Source organism: Chlorocebus sabaeus, chromosome 14, assembly GCF_047675955.1.
Source record: "Chlorocebus sabaeus isolate Y175 chromosome 14, mChlSab1.0.hap1, whole genome shotgun sequence".
NCBI lineage: Eukaryota > Metazoa > Chordata > Mammalia > Primates > Cercopithecidae > Chlorocebus > Chlorocebus sabaeus.
In genome coordinates this window covers 97,395,568-97,416,525 of record NC_132917.1, presented here as the reverse complement: position 1 = coordinate 97,416,525, position 20,958 = coordinate 97,395,568, and the positions used below count along the sequence as shown (strand labels likewise).

The 20,958-nt window shown below is 46.8% G+C and overlaps 1 protein-coding gene across 3 annotated transcripts in view; it reads right to left on the bottom strand.

The window, feature by feature from the left end:
• Positions 1 to 20,958, bottom strand: part of KCNIP3 (potassium voltage-gated channel interacting protein 3) — a 90,127-nt gene that overhangs the window by 7,502 nt on the left and 61,667 nt on the right. For all 3 annotated transcript variants that reach the window (XM_008007946.3, XM_073023175.1, XM_008007948.3), the window contains 3 exons: positions 849 to 973; positions 353 to 422; positions 62 to 132 (listed from right to left, as the gene is read on the bottom strand). In XM_008007946.3, the coding sequence (XP_008006137.2) occupies positions 62 to 132; positions 353 to 422; positions 849 to 973 (266 nt within the window). The remainder of the gene's footprint in view (positions 1 to 61; positions 133 to 352; positions 423 to 848; positions 974 to 20,958) is intronic.

The window sequence follows — 20,958 nt, the reverse complement described above, 5'->3', positions numbered from 1 at the left end:
CAGCGATTCAGCCCGGCAGCCACAGGGGCAGGACATGTGGGAGGAATCGGCGAGGACCTACCTCAAAGTGGATGGCCCCGTTCCCATCGGCATCGAAGGCATTGAAGAGGAAGTGTGCATAGGTGGTGGCATCTGGGGAGGGCAAGGAACAGGCTGGGGTGTGTGGGGCTGCCTGGTGACTCATCCCCCACCCCAGGCAACCCCAGCTGGGGGTGCTAACTGTGTCCTGGTTTGGAGTCCCTGTTTTCCATGGGACAGGGGCCGCACCAAGCCTCCAGGATGCAAGGGGCAGCAGGAGGGTCCCCTCCCTCCACACTCGGGACACAGCAGGGCTGCCCTGCCTCGGACTCACCTCCCTGAGGGAAGAACTGCGCGTAAATGAGTTTGAAGGTGTCTTCGTCCACCAGGCCCGTGGGACACTCCTGCAGCAGGAAGGCACCCCCTCAGCCCTCAGCCACCCCCAGCTCCAAGCCCGATTCTGCACAGTGCCTGGCTGGCCTCTCTCCACCCCCTTGGAGGCTGCCTGCTGCCCGTGGCACTGCTGAGACCTCCTGGCCTGGGTTGTGGAAAGCCTGGGCAGGGGTGGGGTGAGAGGGAGCAGGGGTGAATAGGAAGGGGGTGACTGCTCCCCCATACCCTCTTTCTCTGTACCAGCAGCAGAGACACGGAGGGAGGAGCGTGGCGGCCTCAGTGACGCCCATTCCGGGGCCTGCCCCCGCCAGACAGCTTCCCACAACACAGAAGCCGTTTCAAGGCCCCTGGGATATTTACTGTGGCACGGAGAAGTTTCCAGGCCTCCCTGGGCCCGGGTCTCCAAGGCCTCTCCCGGGGGAATGGGGAACACTCACATTCTTAAAGCCCCTGTAGAGAGACTGCAACTCCTTCTTGGTGAACTTGGTCTGGGCCTGCAGCTGGTCCAGCCCCTCCGGCTGGTGGCGCACCGCGGACAGCTCCAGCTCACCGTCGCTGCTGTCTGGAGTGGGACACAGATGAGAGAGGGTAAGTCTTGTAGCCCTGCTCCTCCATCGTGCTCCGGTGTGGCCAGCGCATGGGCCAAAATAGTGGGTGGAAGAACTCTCCGTACATGACTACCATGTACAGTCACACAGGCTGTGCACTGCACAAACAGAGGGGGTGTGACTGAGTGGCCCACACAAGAGCTGTGCCTCTGCTTTCCTGCCCCCAACAGGGCAGGCCTCCCCATCGCAGCCCCTGCAGTGTGTCCCCTTGTCAGCCGCACAGTGGGACAAGGTGGGAGCTGCTCTTGTCCTAAAAAGATGCTGAACGAGGGGATACAGGAGGGGGAAAGACAGCAAGACAGGCATGAGGGATTCCTGAACTTCAAGATCCAATTCCTAGACCACTTCCTCCATGTGGCCCTCCCTGGACGTCCCCCAGGAATGCAGAGGGTGTCTCCTTGGCCCTCAAAGCCTAAGGCAACGCTGTTCAGCTGCAGTTGGCAGAGGAGCGTTATTCACACCTGGGTAGGAGGCTAGACCTCCAGGGCCGTGAGGGCAGGGATCAGACCCGTCCTTTAAAAACAATACACAAGGCCGGGCGCGGTGGCTCACGCCTGTAATCCCAGCACTTTGGGAGGCTGAGGCAGGTGGATCACGAGGTCAGGAGATTGAGACCATCCTGGCTAACACGGTGAAACTCTGTCTCTACTAAAATACAAAAAACTAGCCGGGCATGGTGGCAGGCGCCTGTAGTCCCAGCTACTCAGGAGGCTGAGGCAGGAGAATGGTGTGAACCGGGGAGGCGGAGGTTGCAGTGAGCCAAGGTCGCACCACTGCACTCCAGCCTGGGCAACAGAGCGAGACTCCATCTCAAAAAAAAAAAAAAAAAAAAAAAAAAAAAAACCCACAAACTTGTTAACTAACCATGGCTACATCTGGTGGGGAGGTGCGATGTCAGGTGATTTTTACTTTTTTATTTATGATTTAAAAAAACATTTTCCTAATTTCTTTTGGTGTGACATGCATCACTTTTACAATGCAAAATAAAGCTAGAAACAGCACTGAGTGCCCGCCCCTTGCTGAGCAGCACCCTCTCACAATTAGAGATCGCCACCTTCCCATGGACCCAGGACACACGGGCCCTGCGGCCCCGTCGCCTTCTCTCCCCTGGGCCACGCAGAATGGCGGTGATCCATAATCGCCCGCATGGCTGGTGCCAGCTGCTGCCTCTCCCACTGCACAGCGAGCTCTTCAGGGGCAGCTGTCCTGCACCGCTCATCCTGTGCCCGTGGTGGCTGGCATGGTGTCGGGCACTGGTCCTGTGCTGAGCTTGCTCCCTACCCAGGCCTCTCCCGAGAGCGTGGCGGGAAAGTCAGCCTGCACTGCCCACTCTTACTAACCACAAGAGCACCCTGAAAGCTGCTCAGCAAGTGGGCTGTGTCTTTGGTCGACACACACTCCCAGTGTCCAAGATGGTGACTGTTTCATACCATCCTTCCCCGTACGTTTCCAGTATCTCCTCTCCCATCCTTACCCTCAGGATAACTGTTTCATACCATCCTTCCCCGTACGTTTCCAGTATCTCCTCTCCCATCCTTACCCTCAGGGTAACTATTTCATACCATCCTTCCCCGTACGTTTCCAGTATCTCCTCTCCCATCCTTACCCTCAGGGTAACTATTTCATACCATCCTTCCCCGGACGTTTCCAGTATCTCCTCTCCCATCCTTACCCTCAGGGTGACTATTTCATACCATCCTTCCCCGGACGTTTCCAGTATCTCCTCTCCCATCCTTACCCTCAGGATGACTATTTCATACCATCCTTCCCCGTACGTTTCCAGTATCTCCTCTCCCATCCTTACCCTCAGGGTAACTATTTCATACCATCCTTCCCCGTACGTTTCCAGTATCTCCTCTCCCATCCTTACCCTCAGGGTAACTATTTCATACCATCCTTCCCCGTACGTTTCCAGTATCTCCTCTCCCATCCTTACCCTCAGGGTAACTATTTCATACCATCCTTCCCCGGACGTTTCCAGTATCTCCTCTCCCATCCTTACCCTCAGGGTAACTATTTCATACCATCCTTCCCCGTACGTTTCCAGTATCTCCTCTCCCATCCTTACCCTCAGGGTAACTATTTCATACCATCCTTCCCCGTACGTTTCCAGTATCTCCTCTCCCATCCTTACCCTCAGGGTAACTATTTCATACCATCCTTCCCCGGACGTTTCCAGTATCTCCTCTCCCATCCTTACCCTCAGGGTAACTATTTCATACCATCCTTCCCCGTACGTTTCCAGTATCTCCTCTCCCATCCTTACCCTCAGGGTAACTATTTCATACCATCCTTCCCCGTACGTTTCCAGTATCTCCTCTCCCATCCTTACCCTCAGGGTAACTATTTCATACCATCCTTCCCCGTACGTTTCCAGTATCTCCTCTCCCATCCTTACCCTCAGGGTAACTATTTCATACCATCCTTCCCCGTACGTTTCCAGTATCTCCTCTCCCATCCTTACCCTCAGGATAACTATTTCATACCATCCTTCCCCGTACGTTTCCAGTATCTCCTCTCCCATCCTTACCCTCAGGATAACTATTTCATACCATCCTTCCCCGTACGTTTCCAGTATCTCCTCTCCCATCCTTACCCTCAGGATAACTATTTCATACCATCCTTCCCCGTACGTTTCCAGTATCTCCTCTCCCATCCTTACCCTCAGGGTAACTATTTCATACCATCCTTCCCCGTACGTTTCCAGTATCTCCTCTCCCATCCTTACCCTCAGGGTAACTATTTCATACCATCCTTCCCCGTACGTTTCCAGTATCTCCTCTCCCATCCTTACCCTCAGGGTAACTATTTCATACCATCCTTCCCCGTACGTTTCCAGTATCTCCTCTCCCATCCTTACCCTCAGGGTAACTATTTCATACCATCCTTCCCCGTACGTTTCCAGTATCTCCTCTCCCATCCTTACCCTCAGGGTAACTATTTCATACCATCCTTCCCCGTACGTTTCCAGTATCTCCTCTCCCATCCTTACCCTCAGGGTAACTATTTCATACCATCCTTCCCCGTACGTTTCCAGTATCTCCTCTCCCATCCTTACCCTCAGGGTAACTATTTCATACCATCCTTCCCCGTACGTTTCCAGTATCTCCTCTCCCATCCTTACCCTCAGGGTAACTATTTCATACCATCCTTCCCCGTACGTTTCCAGTATCTCCTCTCCCATCCTTACCCTCAGGATAACTATTTCATACCATCCTTCCCCGTACGTTTCCAGTATCTCCTCTCCCATCCTTACCCTCAGGTTACTTCCCACTTCACTGAGAAGACAGAAGCCACGGGGGAAAACTTCCCCAAGCCCTCACCCCTCACTACCCACCTGCCTGCACCCGGCTCAGACGTCTGCACCCCTGCCTGCTCCGTGGCTGAACTGTGCCTGCTCCCAGCAAAGGCAAACCCGCCTCTTGTGCGGTGGGTCCCGACCCCTCTCGCCTACTCAGGCAAGTGGTGCCAGCAAGTCTCCCGCTCTTTCCTCATCATCTTGTCCTCTCTTCTGGATCATTCCCATCACCACATAGACATACAGTAGAATCTGGAATCCTTAGTCATATTAAGTACAGGCAAACCCTGTAAACCAGCATCCCACGCCAGGCAAGCATCCCACATAGACTATTCCCCTGCCCGGGAGCACAAGGATGCTCGCAGCAACAGCGTTTTTGGTGGGAGAGTTGGAGGCAACTCAGGGGTTTACAGCAGGCAGGATGGGTAGGCGAAATATGGAGGCTGCACACTGGGGAGAACTGCCGTGGAGCAGACGTACACACGGCAGCGTGGATGGATGGACAGTAAGAATCCTTTGATGAAGAGGCAGACTTTCCAGACTAGAAAAGCAAGATCCAACTAGATGCTGTTTACAAGAGGGATACTCCTAATACAAAGATAGATTAAAGCAGGGTGTGTGGCTCACGCCTGTAATCCCGGCACTTTGGGAGGCCAAGGCAGGCAGATCACCTGAGGTCAGGAGTTCAAGACCAGCCTGGCCAACGTGGTGAAACCCCATCTGTACTGAAAATACAAAAATGAGCCAGGTGTGGTGGCGGGCACCTGTAATCCCAGCTACTCGGGAGGCTGAAGCAGGAGAATCACTTCAACCCAGAAGGCGAAGGTTGCAGTGAGCCGAGACTGTACCATTACCTGGGTGACAGAGTGAGACTCCATCTCAAAAAACAAAACAAAACAAAAATTAAAATAAAAGACTGGAAAAACAATAAGAAAGCTGGATGTTTTATAATGATACAAGGATTAATTCATCAAGAAGGCAGAATAATCTAAAATAGACATCACCTAGTAACAGCTTTAAAATACCTGAAGCAAAAAATTCAGAACTAAAGAGAGAAACAAATAAGTCACAATCATAATTGCAGGATTTTGGCATCCTTCTCCAGTAAATAGCATGACAAGTGACAATATAAAAGGTTTGAAAAACACCATCAACCAATTTGACCTAATTAATATTTATAGAACACTGTATAATTGTAGATGCACATTCTTTTCAAAAGCATATCCTGTGGTTACCAAGATATATCAGATGCTGGAACACAGACTCTCACCACAATGGTATTAAGTTAAAATTCAGAACAGGATACTCAGAAAATCTCAAGTATTTGGAAATAAACAATACGTTTCTAATTAGCTCATAGGTCAGAGAATAAACTGCAAGGTGATCACATTTTGAGACATTTTGAATTGAATGATTAAAAAAACAGAGCATATCAAAATTTGCTGGATGCAGGTAAAGCTGGGCTGAGAGGGAAATTTATTGCTTTCAATTCCTTTATTAGAAAAGAAGATAGGTGTAAAAGCAATGACATAAGCTTCAAGAGTCCGAATCTAAAAAATGCAGAGCAAATTAAATTCAAAGTAAATAGAAGAAAGAGCATAATAAAAATAAGAGTGGAAATCAATGACAGGCTGGGTGCAGTGGCTCATGCCTGTAATCTCAGCACTTTGGGAGGCCGAGGCAGGTGGATCACTTGAGATCAGGAGTTCGAGACCAGCCTGGCCAACATGGCGAAACCCTGTCTCTACTAAAAATCCAAAAAAAAAAAAAAAAAAATTAGCCGGGTATGGTGGTGCACGCCTGTAATCCTAGCTACTCAGGAGGCTGGGGCATGAGAATCACTTGAGCCCAGGATGTTGGAGGTTGCAGTGAGCTGAGATCGCACCACTGCACTCCAGCCTGGGCGGCAGAGCAAAACTTGGTCTCAAAAAAAAAAAAAAAAAAAAAAAATCAATGACAAATATAAGCATAGCCACAATCCTTGTAATAAAGTCATTAAGAAACTCAAGTCATAGACTGGAAAAACATATCTCCAGGATATGTGTCTGACAAAGCACTCATTTCCAGAATACATAATAAACTTCTACAAATCAACACAATAAGACTAATAATTTTTTAAATAGGCAAAAGATAAGGACACGTCACAAAAGAAGATATACAACTGGCCAATAGGCACAGGAAAAGGTACTTCGAAGGACGTGTGAGAATTCACACAGTGATGTGAAACGGGAGTACTGGCGCAGCCAGAGTGGAGCTACCTCCCTAAGCAACTCAGGTGTTAGCTGGAACCCAGAAAAGCTTGCTTTAGGACTGTGAACCACATCCCTGAGTAAGTGCGTGCTCTAGACCCAACGACAAAGTCAAAACAAACCTACTCTAACAAAGCCTAAAACAAAGTCTGTGAAGATCACGTGAGTTGGCCAATACTTTAACTACCTGCCAAACTAAAGTTTGTTAGCATTTATATTAAAACAATACAATCCATTCCCTACACGATCCCTTTCACAATGTCCAACATACAACAAAAAATAAAAAGACATGAGAAGCAAGAAAATGTGACCATAATAAAGAGATAAAGGATAAGCAGAATTATTAGACTTTTATTGTTAGAATTATTAGAAAAGAACTTTGAAACAACTATTATCGACACACTGAAAGAAATAAAGAAAGCATAATAGACGAGAATCTTAGTAGAAAAATTAAAAACTATAATAGAACAACAAAGTGGAACTTCTAAGCTTGAACCAAACAATACCTAAAATTAAAAATTCACTTGATGGACTGAGTGCAGTAGTTCACGCCTGTAATCCCAGCACTTTCAGAGGCTGAGGAGGTGGATTGGTTGAGCCCAGGAGTTCAAGACCAGCCTGGGCAACATAGCAAGACCTTGTCTCTACAAAAAAATTACCTGGGCGTGGTTGCGTGCACCTGTAGTCCCAGCTGCTTGGGAGGCTAAGGTGGGAGGCTCACCTGAGCCTGGGAGCTTGGCGCTGCAGTGAGCCATGGTCATACCACTGCACTTCAGCCTAGGCAGCAGGGCAAGATGCCATCTCAAAAAAAATAATTAAACTGAAAAAATTGAAAAAAAAAAAAAGAGAGAGAGAAGACGTAAACTACCAATAACAGGAAGGAAACAAGGGAAATAACTACTAACTTTCCAGACATTAAAAGGATTAAAAAGGAGATATTATGAATAAGTCTTTAGACACAAATTCAACAACTTCTATAAAATGACAAACTACCCAAATTCATCCCAGGTGAAAAAGATAACCTGAATAGTCCCAAGCGGCACTCTTCATGAACACAGGTGTGAAATTTCTCAACAAAATATTAGCAAATTGAATCCTTTGATGAATAAAAAGGATAATACACCACACCAAGAGGCGTTTTCCAGGAACATGAGGTTAATTTAATATCTGAAAATAAATCAACATAATCCACCATATTGATAGTCTAAAAAAGAAAAAAATACATAATCATATCAATTGATGCAGAAAAAGCATTTGACAAAATTCAACATCCATTCATTAAAAAGAACTGGGAACGAAAGGGAACTTCCCCACATTAATAAAAGTCATCTACACAGAATCTATAGTTAATGTCATTCTTTTTTTTTTTTTTTTTTTTTTGAGACGGAGTCTTGCTCTGCCGCCGAGGCTGGAGTGAGTGGCGCGATCTCAGCTCACTGCAAGCTCCGCCTCCCGGGTTCACGCCATTCTCCTGCCTCAGCCTCCCGAGTAGCTGGGACTACAGGCACCTGCCACCACACCCAGCTAGTTTTTTTGTATTTTTTTAGTAGAGACGGGGTTTCACCGGGTTAGCCAGGATGGTCTCGATCTCCTGACCTTGTGATCCGCCCGTCTCGGCCTCTTCTTAATGGTAAAAAACAGAATGTTTTCCCCACAAGAAAAAAGGTCAATATACAAAAATCAATCACATTTCTATAGATCAGTAATGAACAATTAGAAATCAAAATTTAGGCAAAGGTGTCTCCTGAATTTCAGTGGCAGTAAGATCCAAGATCCTTGCTCCGGTCTCTTTTATCTGTTTTGGAGCTAAACAGGGAGAGGGAAGGATGGTGGGGGCTTTTGGTGCTACCTGGAAGCTGAAGGACAGTCAGAACTCTGATGACTACATGAAGGGTCATCAAAGATGTAGGCTTTGCCACTGGGCAGGTGGAAATGTGACCAAACCAACAGTGATTGTCAGTAGGAGGGAGACAAAGTGGTGACCAGGACTCAAAGCAAATTCAATCACACAGAGAAACCAGGGCTGCTGACAGACACTGTACACTGTTAGAGTACGTCTGCTGTTAGTCTGGATGGAGACAAACGTGTCCACAGACAGAAATGGGATGGCAAAGACACAAATTTTGTAAGAGAAATGAAGGATGGCAAAATGGTTATGACTCCCACTTAATTTTTTTTTCTTTTATTTCCATAGGTTTTTAGGGAACAGGTGGTGTTTGGTTACATGAGTAATTTCTTTAGTGGTGATTTGTGAGATTTCGGTGCACCCATCACCCCGGCAGTATATGCTGAACCCAATTTATAGTCTTTTATCCCTCACCCCCCTCCCACGCTTTTCCCAGAGTCCCCAAAGTCCATTGTATCATTCTTATGCCGTTAGATCCTCACTTTTGGTGACAGTTGCTGTTTGCCACTAGGAGCAGGCATAGAAAACTACCTGGCCGGGAACTGGAGAAGATATTCAGTTTTTCTGTTTACTCAGGTCTCAGGGTTATGCTGCTGTTACAGCACAGCTGATCACTAATTCGTTATCCTTAGCATGGAGGTAGAAAACAGTGACTTAAAAACTTGTTAGTCCAAGCAACTAGCCTAGTTTGTCCTGCAACTTTATCATGTTTTATAATTTGCATTAAAATGTTAAGTCACAGGCCAGGCACGGTGGCTCACGCCTGTAATCCCAGCACTGTGGGAGGCCGAGGCGGGTGGATCACCTGAGGTCAGGAGTTCGAGACCAGCCTGGCCAACATGACGAAACCCTGTCTCTACTAAAAATACAAAAAGTAGCCGAGTGTGATGGTGGGTGCCTGTAATCCCAGCTACTTAGGAGGCTGAGGCAGGAGAATCGCTTGAACATGGGAGGTGGAGGTTGCAGTGAGCTGAGATCGTGCCATGGCACTCCAGCCTGGGCAACAAGAGCGAGACTCCATCTCAAAAAAAAAAAAAAAAAAAATTAAGTCACTTTTTTATATAAAGAAGTGAATGGATTTTGTAATTTCCCTTGGAATGCAAATCAAATGAGAATAAAAATCTTACACACAAATAAAAAAACCCAAAACTTAACAATACCATTTACAATTACTCATCTCACAAATGAAATACTTAAGGTATATATCTTGCAAAACATGTATATAATCCATATATGCCAAAAACTACAAAATGCTGATGAAAGAAATCACGGAGGATTCAAATGAGGGAAGAAACATAACTATGTTCATGGACTGAAAGGCTCAGTGCTACAAAGATGCCAATTATCTCCAAAATGATCTACAGATTTCACACAATTCCTACCAAAATCCCAGCAAGAGTTTTTTGTACATACAGATAACATACTCTAAAATTTATCTAGAAAGACAGAGGAACTAGAATAGCTAAAATAATTTTGTGAAAGAAGAATAAAGATATTGGTATTTTAAATTTTATTTTATTTTATTTTATTATTTTATTTATTTTATCTTAGACAGAGTTTGGCTCTGTCACCCAGGCTGGAGTGCAGTGGCATGATCTCAGCTCACTGCAACCTCTGCCTCCCGAGTTCAAGTGATTCTCGTGCCTCAGTCTCCCAAGTAACTGGGATTACAGGCACACACCACCACACCTGGGTAGTTTTTGTATTTTTAGTAGAGACAGGATTTCACCATGTTGGCCAGGTTGGTCTCAAACTCCTGACCTCAGGAATTCCTGAGTGATCTCCCCGCCTCAGCCTCCAAAAGTGCTGGGATTACAGAAATATTGTTAAATAAAAAGGTAAGCACAGACTGCGAGAAAACATTATATTTGCAAATTGCGAGAAAACATTATATTTGCAAATTGCATATCTGACAAAGGATATACAGAATATATGAAGAAGTCTCAAAACTCCGCAGTAAGAAATCAAAGGACTCAAATTAGTAAACGTCAAAAAACCTAATCAAACACTTCACTATAGAGGATACAGGGCTGGTAAATAAGCACAAGAAAGAGGATTGGCATCATTTTCCATTAAGAAAATACAAATCAAAACCTCAATGAAATGCTAATATATACCCACCAGAATCACTTGCATAACAAATATTAACAACGTCGGGCGCCTGCGGTGGGGGGATGCAGAGCAACGGGAACCACTCTATGTTGCTGGCAGGAGAGAGACGCTGGAAATCAGCTTGGCACTTTCTTATAAAGAGGCTTTTCCCAGAAGACCCAGCAATCCCATTTCTGGTTATTTACCCAAATAAAATGAAAGCTACTATATTCAACTTTAGGCAAATGCTTAGAGCAATTTTATTCAAAATTGCCCCAAACTGTAAATAACCCGAATGCCCTCCAACTGGTGAGTGGATAAGCTGTGGTACATCACACAAGGAAAGGTACTCAGCAGCAATACGGAACAAACTCCTGACACACGCAAAGCGTGGATGAATCGCACATGCAATGACGTGAAAAAGTCCAGACTCCAGAGGCAGATCATGTCTGAAACATGTATGGGACAGTCTGGAAGAGATAAAAGTACAGAAAATTACCGGGGAAGAGAACAGATCAGTGGCTGCCTAGGGGTTGACTACCAAAGAGGCAGCATAAGGCCATTTTTTGTGGTGATGACATTGTTCTATATCTTAGCCAGGAGTAGTGGTGTGCGCCTGTGGTTCGACCTCTCAGGAGGCTGAGGAGGAAGGATGCGTGAGCCCTGGAGTTCAAGGCTGCCGTGAGCTATGATCACACTACTGCACTCCAGCCTGGGCGACAGAGACCCCATCTCCAAAAAGCAAGTAAATAAAAATAAAAATTAAATTAACATAAATTGTTCTACATCTTGATTGTGGTAATGGTTACATGACTATGCATGTACCAAGATTCATGGAACTAGACAGCCAAAAAGGTATATTTTACATTAAATTAGAAAAAATTAGAATACTTAGCTATGAGGAGGAGGGAAATGGGGGCGTAAAGGAGGAAAAACAAATGAGAGGCTATAAATGGGTCAAGGCTGATGGTACCCCACGAACCACAGAGTAGGATGGACTTAATCCTCTTTCCCATGGGCTAAGAAACAAAGTAAGATGAAAACTCCAAACCTGCCACTATTTCTTCCATTAAAAACAACAAAACTCCTTCACCGTACTTTCCTCTAAGCCTTTTTCTCACCTCCTGTAACTCCCTGCCTTCACTTCCTCTCTTCCTGTTCTCCCTCGAACTTACTCCACTCCAAGAAAACCGCTCTTACAAGGATCGTGGATGATCTCCATGTGGTCAATATTGTAATTTTGATTAAAACATGGCATAAGGGGCCAGGCACGGTGGCTCATGCCTGTAATCCCAGCACTTTGGGAGGTCCAGGCGGGTGGATCACCTGAGGTCAGGAGTTCAAGACCAGCCTGGCCAACATGGTGGAACCCTGTCTCTACTAAAAATACAAAAATTATGTGGGCACAGTGGCGCATGCCTATAATCCCAGCTACTTGGGAAGCTGAGGCAGGAGAATCGCTTGAATCCTAGTGGCGGAGGTTTCAGTGAGCTGAGATCGTGTCACTGCACTCCAGCTTGGGAGACAGAGAGAGACTCCATCTCAAAAAAAAAAAAAAAAAAGAGACATAAGGGCAAGGAAGTTAATCCATGCTGGCATTGGTAGAAAGGACTACCTGAGACTAGGTAAATTTTTTTTTTTCTTTTTTCAGACAGGGTCTCACTGTGTTGTCCAGGCTGGAGTACAGTGGTGCAACCACAGTTCACTGCAGCCTTCCAGGCTCAAGTTATCCTCCCACCTCAGCCTCCCAAGTAACTGAGACTACAGGCACACACCATTACATTATAACCATTTAATTTTTTGTATTTATAATAGAGACAGGGTTTTGTCATGTTGCCCAAGTTGGTCTCAAACTCCTGGGCTCCAGTGATCCTCGAGACTGCATTGTTTTTAAAGAAAAGAGGTTTATTTCACTCGTGGTTCTGCAGGATGTACACAGAACACAGTGCTGGCATCTGCCTCTGGTGGGGGCCTCGGGAAGCTTCCAATCGTGGTGGAGGGCGAAGAGGGAGCAAGTAGGTCACGTGGCAAGAGTGGAAGCAAGAGACGCAAGGGAGGAGGTGCCAGCTCTCTAATGTATTATATAAATTGTATAAAAGCCAGATTTCACATGAACTCAGGAAGAGAACTCAGTCAGTACTGTGAGCATGGTGCGAGGCCATTCAGGAGGGACCGTGCCCGTGACCCAACACTTCCCACTAGTCCCCACCTCCATGTGAACATGGTGCGAGGCCATTCAGGAGGGATCCGTCCCCATGACCCAACACTTCCCACTAGTCCCCACCTCCATGTGAACATGGTGTGAGGCCATTCAGGAGGGATCCGTCCCCATGACCCAACACTTCCCACTAGTCCCCACCTCCATGTGAACATGGTGCGAGGCCATTCAGGAGGGATCCGTCCCCATGACCCAACACTTCCCACTAGTCCCCACCTCCATGTGAACATGGTGCGAGGCCATTCAGGAGGGATCCGTCCCCGTGACCCAACACTTCCCACTAGTCCCCACCTCCATGTGAACATGGTGCGAGGCCATTCAGGAGGGATCCGTCCCCATGACCCAACACTTCCCACTAGTCCCCACCTCCATGTGAACATGGTGTGAGGCCATTCAGGAGGGATCCGTCCCCATGACCCAACACTTCCCACTAGTCCCCACCTCCATGTGAACATGGTGCGAGGCCATTCAGGAGGGATCCGTCCCCATGACCCAACACTTCCCACTAGTCCCCACCTCCAACACTGGGGATTCAGTTCAACGTGAGATGTGGCGGGGGACAAACCTCCAAACCATATCAGACAACGCAAGAGTGAACAACGTATGCCTAATGCCACTTTTGAAGACAGGTGCAAAACCCTAAACCAAATGTTAGCTAAATGAAGCCAATGGCATTTTTTTAAAAAGTACATCATGATCAAGAAGATTTTATCTGGAAGAACATAATGAGGAAAAATCACATGAAAATCTTAACGTAGAAAGAGCATTTGATAAGCTTCCATGTCTATTTATAATTAAAATAAACAAACAAACAAACAAAAAACCTCTCAGCAAACCAGGAGTCAAAGGGAAGTTCTTTAACTTGATTTGCTTATATTTGCAAATTACATATTTACAAAAAAATTAACAGAAAACATTGGATTTAATGGCAAAAGTTTAGACACACTCTCTTTAATATTTGGGACAAGTTTGGCCACAGTCCCCACTAATCAATGTCTTGCCATTGCTCTTAGGAAATTTAGAAAAGAAATAAATAGTGTATGAATTGGGAAGTAAAGGAGAAAATTAACATTATTTAGATGACATGGTCCCTAGAGGGACTAAAAGAATCAACAGACAGGAGAGTTCAGTAAGGTTGCCAGATACAAGATTAATCGATACAAAAATCAATAGCAGTTTTCTACACCAGTAATAACCATCTAGAAAACATAATTAAAAATACCAAGATAAACACTCACAACAGCAATAAAACTAAAGAGTATCTCTAAGTAGTAATAAAAACTCAAAGGACCTCTACATGGAAAGACATTCTGAATACATGAGGCAACTCCATCTTACGGCCACATAATATAAGGATGTCCTTTCTCCCCAAAGTAATCTGTAAGCAAATTCAATGCAATTCCAATAATTGGATTTTTTTGGGAAAGCTTGATAAACATACGCTGAAATGTATATGGAGAAATAAAAAATTCATAAAAATCTAAAAGAATAATAAGTGAGGCGTTTCTCTCAGACAATGGTACACGTTGTATAGTCATTGTAATAAAAATTGTAGGGTTGGTACAAGAACAGACAAACATACCAACAAACAGACCAGAGAGCTCAAAAAAGAGACTGAGGTGTAGGACGGAATTTCATGAAAGCTATGGGAAAAAAGGTCAGAGGATTTAGTAGATGGTGTTAGGGAAACTGGATCACCATATAAAGAAAACCAATCTAGACTCCTTCCATATCCCACATGCACAAGTAGGTTCCAGGTGCATTAGAGACCCCAATGTGAACGGTAAATGATAGAGCTATAATAAAATATAAAAGAGTCTCTCGTTAACCTAAGGTTGTGGACTTCTTAAAACTTCAAAAGTTCAAACCACAAGGAAAAAAAAGGATGACTCTGATTACATCAAAATGAAAGATTTCTGTTCAACAAAGGTCAGAGTGAGACATTCAACGGAACAGAAGAAGATAGCGTGCAGTGCTCACAAATCATGAAAGAGGAATTTCTAGAGCAGGTATCAGTAGAAAAGGAAACCAGAAAGATGGATACAAACCCGAAAGATGGCTCAATTTTGGTAATAAACAGGACACGTAAATTAGCATGAGAATGCAGTACCTCCTAGATTGCTAAGAAATAATAATAATGAAAAAATAAGGTTTTGGGTAACGACGTAGATCAATGTTAATTCTGAAACACTCTAGTGCAGGAGTCCTCAACTCTCTGGGCCGAGGACCGGTACTGCTCAGTGGCCTGTTAGGAACTGGGCCGCACAGCAGGAGGTGGGCGGCAGGTGAGCAAGTGAAGCTTCATCTGTATCTACAGCCAGTCCCCACTGCTCACATTCCTGCCCGAGCTTTACCTCCTGTCAGATGAACAGCGGCATTAAATTCTCACAGGAGTGCAAACCCTACTGTGAACTGAGCATGGGAGGGATCTAGGTTGCACACGCCCCTTAGGAGAATTTACCTAATGCCTGATGCTCATTACCATCCCCTCCCCCAGCATCATCCGTGGAAAAATTCTCTTCCACAAAACCAGTCCCTGGTGCCAAAAAGGTTGGGGACCACGGCTCTAGTGAATGTGGGAACTGGTACAAACACTGTGGAAATCTATTTGCAATTTTCCTAGGAATTATGTATTATATAAATTGTATAAAATTAACACTGGGCCTAGGACGCAGGAATCCTCTCCTAGTATACATGCTACATCCAAGTGCCCAGGAGACATGGATGAAAATAACCATGGGTGCACTCTTTACTATAATGGCTTGAATCAACCAAACGTCCACTGACAACAGAGCAGATAAATAGACTGTGGTTTAGGCCGGGCGCGGTGGCTCACACCTGTAATCCCAGCAGTTTGGGAGGCCGAAGCAGGAGGATCGCTTGAGCCCAGGAGTTTGAGACCAGCCTGGGCAACATGGCGAAACCCCATCTCTACCAAAAATACAAAAATTAGCTGGGTGTGGTGGTGGGTGCCTGTGGTCCCAGCTACTCAAGTGGCTGAGGTGGGGAGGCAAAAGGCTGCAGTGAGCCAACGGTCACACCACTGCACTCCAGCCTGGGTGACACAGTGAGACCCTGTCTCAAAAACTGAATAAATAAAAATGAAAAAATAAAAAATACATATTGTGGTGTATGCACCTGATGAAATAGTACACAGCAGTGAAAACATGAGTGAACGGTGTTAACACAAAGCAAGTTACATCTTGCTGAATGAAAAACCAGTCCTAGGAAACCAGTATAAGTCCATTTTTCATAAAATTCAAAGCCAAGAGCAACTGAATCCTCTATTTGTAGGGAAGATAAGAGATAAAATCATAAGAACAAAAATCAAGGAATGACACATACAGATCTGGCTAGGGGAACCTCCATGGGGCTGGGACAGGGGAGGGTGGGTTCACTGGTGTTCAGTATGTTATTCTTTATAACTCACATATTAAATATATGTTTATTAGAGGTTAATTGAATTGGTTACAATTTCATTTTCCCAGAGCCAGAGAAAATGAGAGAGCACGCGGGGTGAAGTGGAGGCGTGAACAGACACCTCTGGTCTGGATTAAACCCTGGATGCTTGGACAAAAAAGAAAGCAGACAGCAATCCCAGGAGAAAGAGTCAGAGAATGTGAAAAGGCAACTGACAGAGGGGGAAGCTGGGAAAGCCCACACAGAGGTATTCAAAATCATTAGTATGGAAAACGCACGAGAACAATGAGAAAAAGATGCTACTCATTTAACTTGCCAAACCTGAAAGTTACTTGAAGTCCAGCCTTGATCAGGGATGTGGGCAGCTTCTCCCGAGTTCCGGGCTCACCTGCGTCCTTGCCATCTGCACTGGATGTTGGGGAGGTTGTTAAGGGGACATGTCCCAAGTGAGCTTCTGAGCCTCCCCCCAAACCTGCTCCACCCACAACCTTGCCCGCTCAGTTGATGCAGCTCTACCTGCTGGAGCTCTGGGAGGGCCACACTCAGCCCATGTTGAAGTCCCGCCAGCTCCACTGTCAACACATGTTCTGCCTCTGAGCCTGCCTTTCCCCTCGCCTCCCTCCACTCAGGCCCAAGGCTTCTACCCTGGACCCTGTTAGTCTATTCTTCAAATGTGCCAGAGGAAGCTAGTGTGTAAATATATCACGTACGCCACTGCTCAGCAACTTCCCCCAAGCTCTCAGTATACAATTCAAAGTCCTTAGATGGCTGATAAGTGTCCCCAGCCCCCCAGCTCTGACCTCATCTCCTATGTCTCTCTCTTCACTGCCTCCACCTTAGCCATGTGGGTGCCCCTCAAACCTACCAGGCACACTCTCCCCGTAGGGTCCCCCTATTGCCGGCCTCTGCTCAAATGTCACCTCCTCCTCAGAGGGACACTTCCATTTCTCTCTATCCCCATCTGTTTCTCTCTTCATTGGGCTATCACTTCCTGGCATATGCAGATTTCTATTTACTAGTGCTATGGATTGAACTGTGTCCCTTCAAATTCATCGCTGAGGCCTTAACCCCCAGTGTGACTGTATTTGGAGATAGGGTCCTTAGGAGGTAACCGAGGTTACATGGGGTCACAAGGTTGAGCCCTTATCCCATAGGATTGGTAGCCTTATACGAAGAGTAAGAGGCCGGGCGTGGTGGCTCATGCCTGTAATCCCAGCACTTTGGGAGGCCAAGGTGGGCGAATCACTTGAGGTCAGGAGTTTGAGACCGGCCTGACCAACATGGAGAAACCCCATCTCTACTAAAAACACAAAATTAGCCGGGCGAGGTGGCGGACGCCTGTAATCCCAGCTACTCAGGAGGCTGAGGCAGGAGAATCACTTGAACCCAGGAGGCAGAGCTTGCAGTGAGCTGAGATCACGCCACTGCACTCCAGCCTGGGCAACAGAGCAAGACTCCATCTCAAAAACAAAAAGAAAATAAAAAGAGTAAGAGAGACAGCTATCTCTGCCTCCACATGCATGCAGTGAAAGGCCACATGAAGACAGAGCAAGAAGGCACACCAGGAAGAGAGCCCTCACCAGAAACTGTCCCTGCTGGCACTCTCTTCTCAGACTTTCTTTCCAGAGCTGGGAGAAAACACATTTCTGCTGTTTAAGTCCTCCAGTCTGTGTTATTTTGTTATGGCAGCCAGATAAGACTAAGACACCTGGTATATTGTTGGTCTCTCCCACTGCAGGGTGACCGCAGCAGGGATTCGGGTCTCCTCGCTGCCATACCCAGCCCTGGAACAGTGCCTGTGCATGGGAGCTGCTCTGGAACACATGCTGGGTAGGATTCTCCCAGCTATGTTTCCTCGGGTGAGTTTATGGAGTACCGGCGCCGGCTTTAATTTTAATGCCTCTAGGCAGAGCCTGCCTCCTGCAGATTGTCCCAGGCCCCAGCATTCCCTGACGTTTATACCTGTTGGGCACAGAGTGGGCAGGAGAATCAGAGAAAAAGAGATAATAGTCCAAGACTCGGGTCTAGTGACAGCAGGTGAACTGGTGTCAAGGGCACCTGAGCACGGAGTCTAAGGTGAGCCGAGGCACAGGTGGGCACGAGAGCCATCGAAGGGCCCAAAGCAGAGAAAGGGTTGTCTGATTTCCACTCCAGAATGGTCACTCTGGCCACAGGGTTTCACAGTGAAGAGAATGGAGTGAAGGGAACTGGCGGAAGGTGTCAGGAATGAAGAAGCCAGAGTTTCTAGCTGCTGACTTGACCAGGGTGGGGTAGGCAGCATCCAGAATGACCCTCGCATTTCTGACCTGGGAAACTGAGTGACCGCTGGTGTCATCTACCAGGACGTGGATGTTAAAATTACCCAGAAATGGAAGATAAGGCAAGAAGATAGCTGCATGGCTTTTCAAAGTAACATTAGAGCACCGTCTACAGGAAACTTGGACTTTTACTATTGATCAGGGCTCCAGCTCCGTGTGTTTAGATGTTAACTTATAGAAGATTGCTCAGGGCAAAATTGTGATGCCAACAAACTCAGCCATTTCCCTTTCTACCTCTCCCCCAGCGCGGCCCTTCTCCTCCTTCTCCAGGGGCTAGTCCTGGGTCACCTCCTCCCTATCAAAGTCCCCATTTGCTGTGGTTTGAATGTTTGTCCCTCCAAAACTCATGCTGAAATTCAGTCACCACTGTAACAGTATTCAGAGGTGGAACCTGTAAGAAGTGTTTAGGCCATGAGGGCCCCACCCTCACAAATGGACTAACACCATTATCACAGGAGCAGCTTTGCCCCCTCTCACTTTCTCTCTCTCTTTCTCTCTCTCTCTGTTCTTCGCCATGGAATGATGATTCAGTAGGAAGGCCATCCCCAGATGCCGAGCCCTCGATCTTGGACTTCCCAGCCTCCAGAACTGTAAGCCAATACATACCTGTTCATTATAAATTACCCTGTGTGTGGTATTCTGCACAAAACAGCCTAAGACAGAAAACTGGGTGTCGTGATAACAAATACTTAAAAATGGGAAAGTGGCTTTGGAACTGGGTAGTGAGCAGAGGCTGGAAGTCTGGAGGAGCAGACTAGAAAAAGGCCTGTCACCATGAACAGAACATTAAGAGCTCAGAAGAAGAGAAGAGCTGTAGGAAAAGTCTGAAATGTCTCGGATATTAAAGTGGCTGTGATCAGAATGTTGGCAGAAATATGGATGGTGATGAGGTCTCAGAGGGAACTGAGAAATAAGGTATTGGAAACTGTAGAGAAGCCCATCCTTATAGTGACAAGGAACTTCGCTGAATTGTGTCCATGCCCAGTGGCTTCATGTTTATGGAAGGCAGATTTTTTTTTTTTTTTTTTTTTTTTTTGAGACAGTCTCACACTGTCGCCTGGGCTGGAGTATGGAAGGCAGAATTTAAGAGGGATGAGGCCGGGCGCGATGGCTCACGCCTGTAATCCCAGCACTTTGGGAGGCCAAGGCAGGCGGATCACGAGGTCAGGAGATCGAGACCATCCTGGCAAACACGGTGAAACCCCATCTCTACTAAAAATACAAAAAATTAGCCGTGCGTGGTGGCGGGCGCCTATAGTAGCTGAGGCAGGAGAATGGCGTGAACCCGGGAGGCGGAGCTTGCAGTGAGCCGAGATCGCGCCACTGCACTCCAGCCTGGATGACAGAGCGAGACTCCGTCTAAAAAAAAAAAAAAAAAGAGTGATGAACCAGGATACCCAGCAGAAGAAATTTCTAAGCAAAATATTGAAGGTGCTGTGTGGTTTCCTTTAATATCATACAGTAAAATGAAAGAAGAAAGAAATGATTTAAAGACAGAACTTATCATGAAGGCATTTCAGGATATTCCAGGCTGCCCCTCTCATCACAGGCGCAGAGCTCTAGGAGGGGAGAATAGTTTTAGGGGATGGGCTCAAGGCCCCTCCAAGGGCCCGCTGTTCCGAACTGCCTTTGGGACTCTGCTCCTCACATTTCACCGCAGTGCTCCTTGGCTGCTCCAGCTGTGGCTCAAGTGGGCCTGGGTGTAGCTCAGGCCATAGCTCCAGAGGGTGCAAGCAGTAAGCTTTGGCAGCATCCATGTGGTGCTAATTCTGCAGGCACACAGAGTTCAAGAGCCGTGGAGGCATGGCTGCCTCTGCCTGGATTTCAAAGGCTGGATCAGACAGCCTGGGGGTCCAGGCAGAGACCTGCCGCAGGGGAAGAGCCACTCCAGTGAGTCCTTGCTAGGACAATGCCCTGTGGAGCCACAGGGGCTGGGCTGCCCTTGAGACTCCAGAACTACAGCCTGACCAGCTGGCAACATCAGCCTGGGAGAGCTGCTGTGGCTGCCGAGCCCACCAAAGCCATGGGGCTGGGGCTGCCGGGACCCCAGTGTGTCCAGGAGGTAGGATGTGGGGTCAAGGAACATCATTCCCGAGTCTTAAGATTTAATGTTGCTCTTCACGGTTGGTTTTGGAAGTACTTGGGACCAGTTACCCCCTTTTTTCTGGCCGGTTTCTCCCTGAACAGAAATGTCTATCCCACAACTGTCTCACCATTGTATTCTGGAAGCATGAAACTTGTTTAATTTCACAGGTTCACAGCTGGAGAGGAATTTCCCTCAGGATGAACCATGCCTTGAGTCTCACCCACATCTGATTCAGATGAGACTCGGCTTAGGAGCTGCTGCTGGCATGAGCTAAGACGTTTGGGGGCTATCGGGATGGAATGAATATATTTTGTACGTGAGAAGGACACGAATTTTGCGGGGGTGGGCCTGGC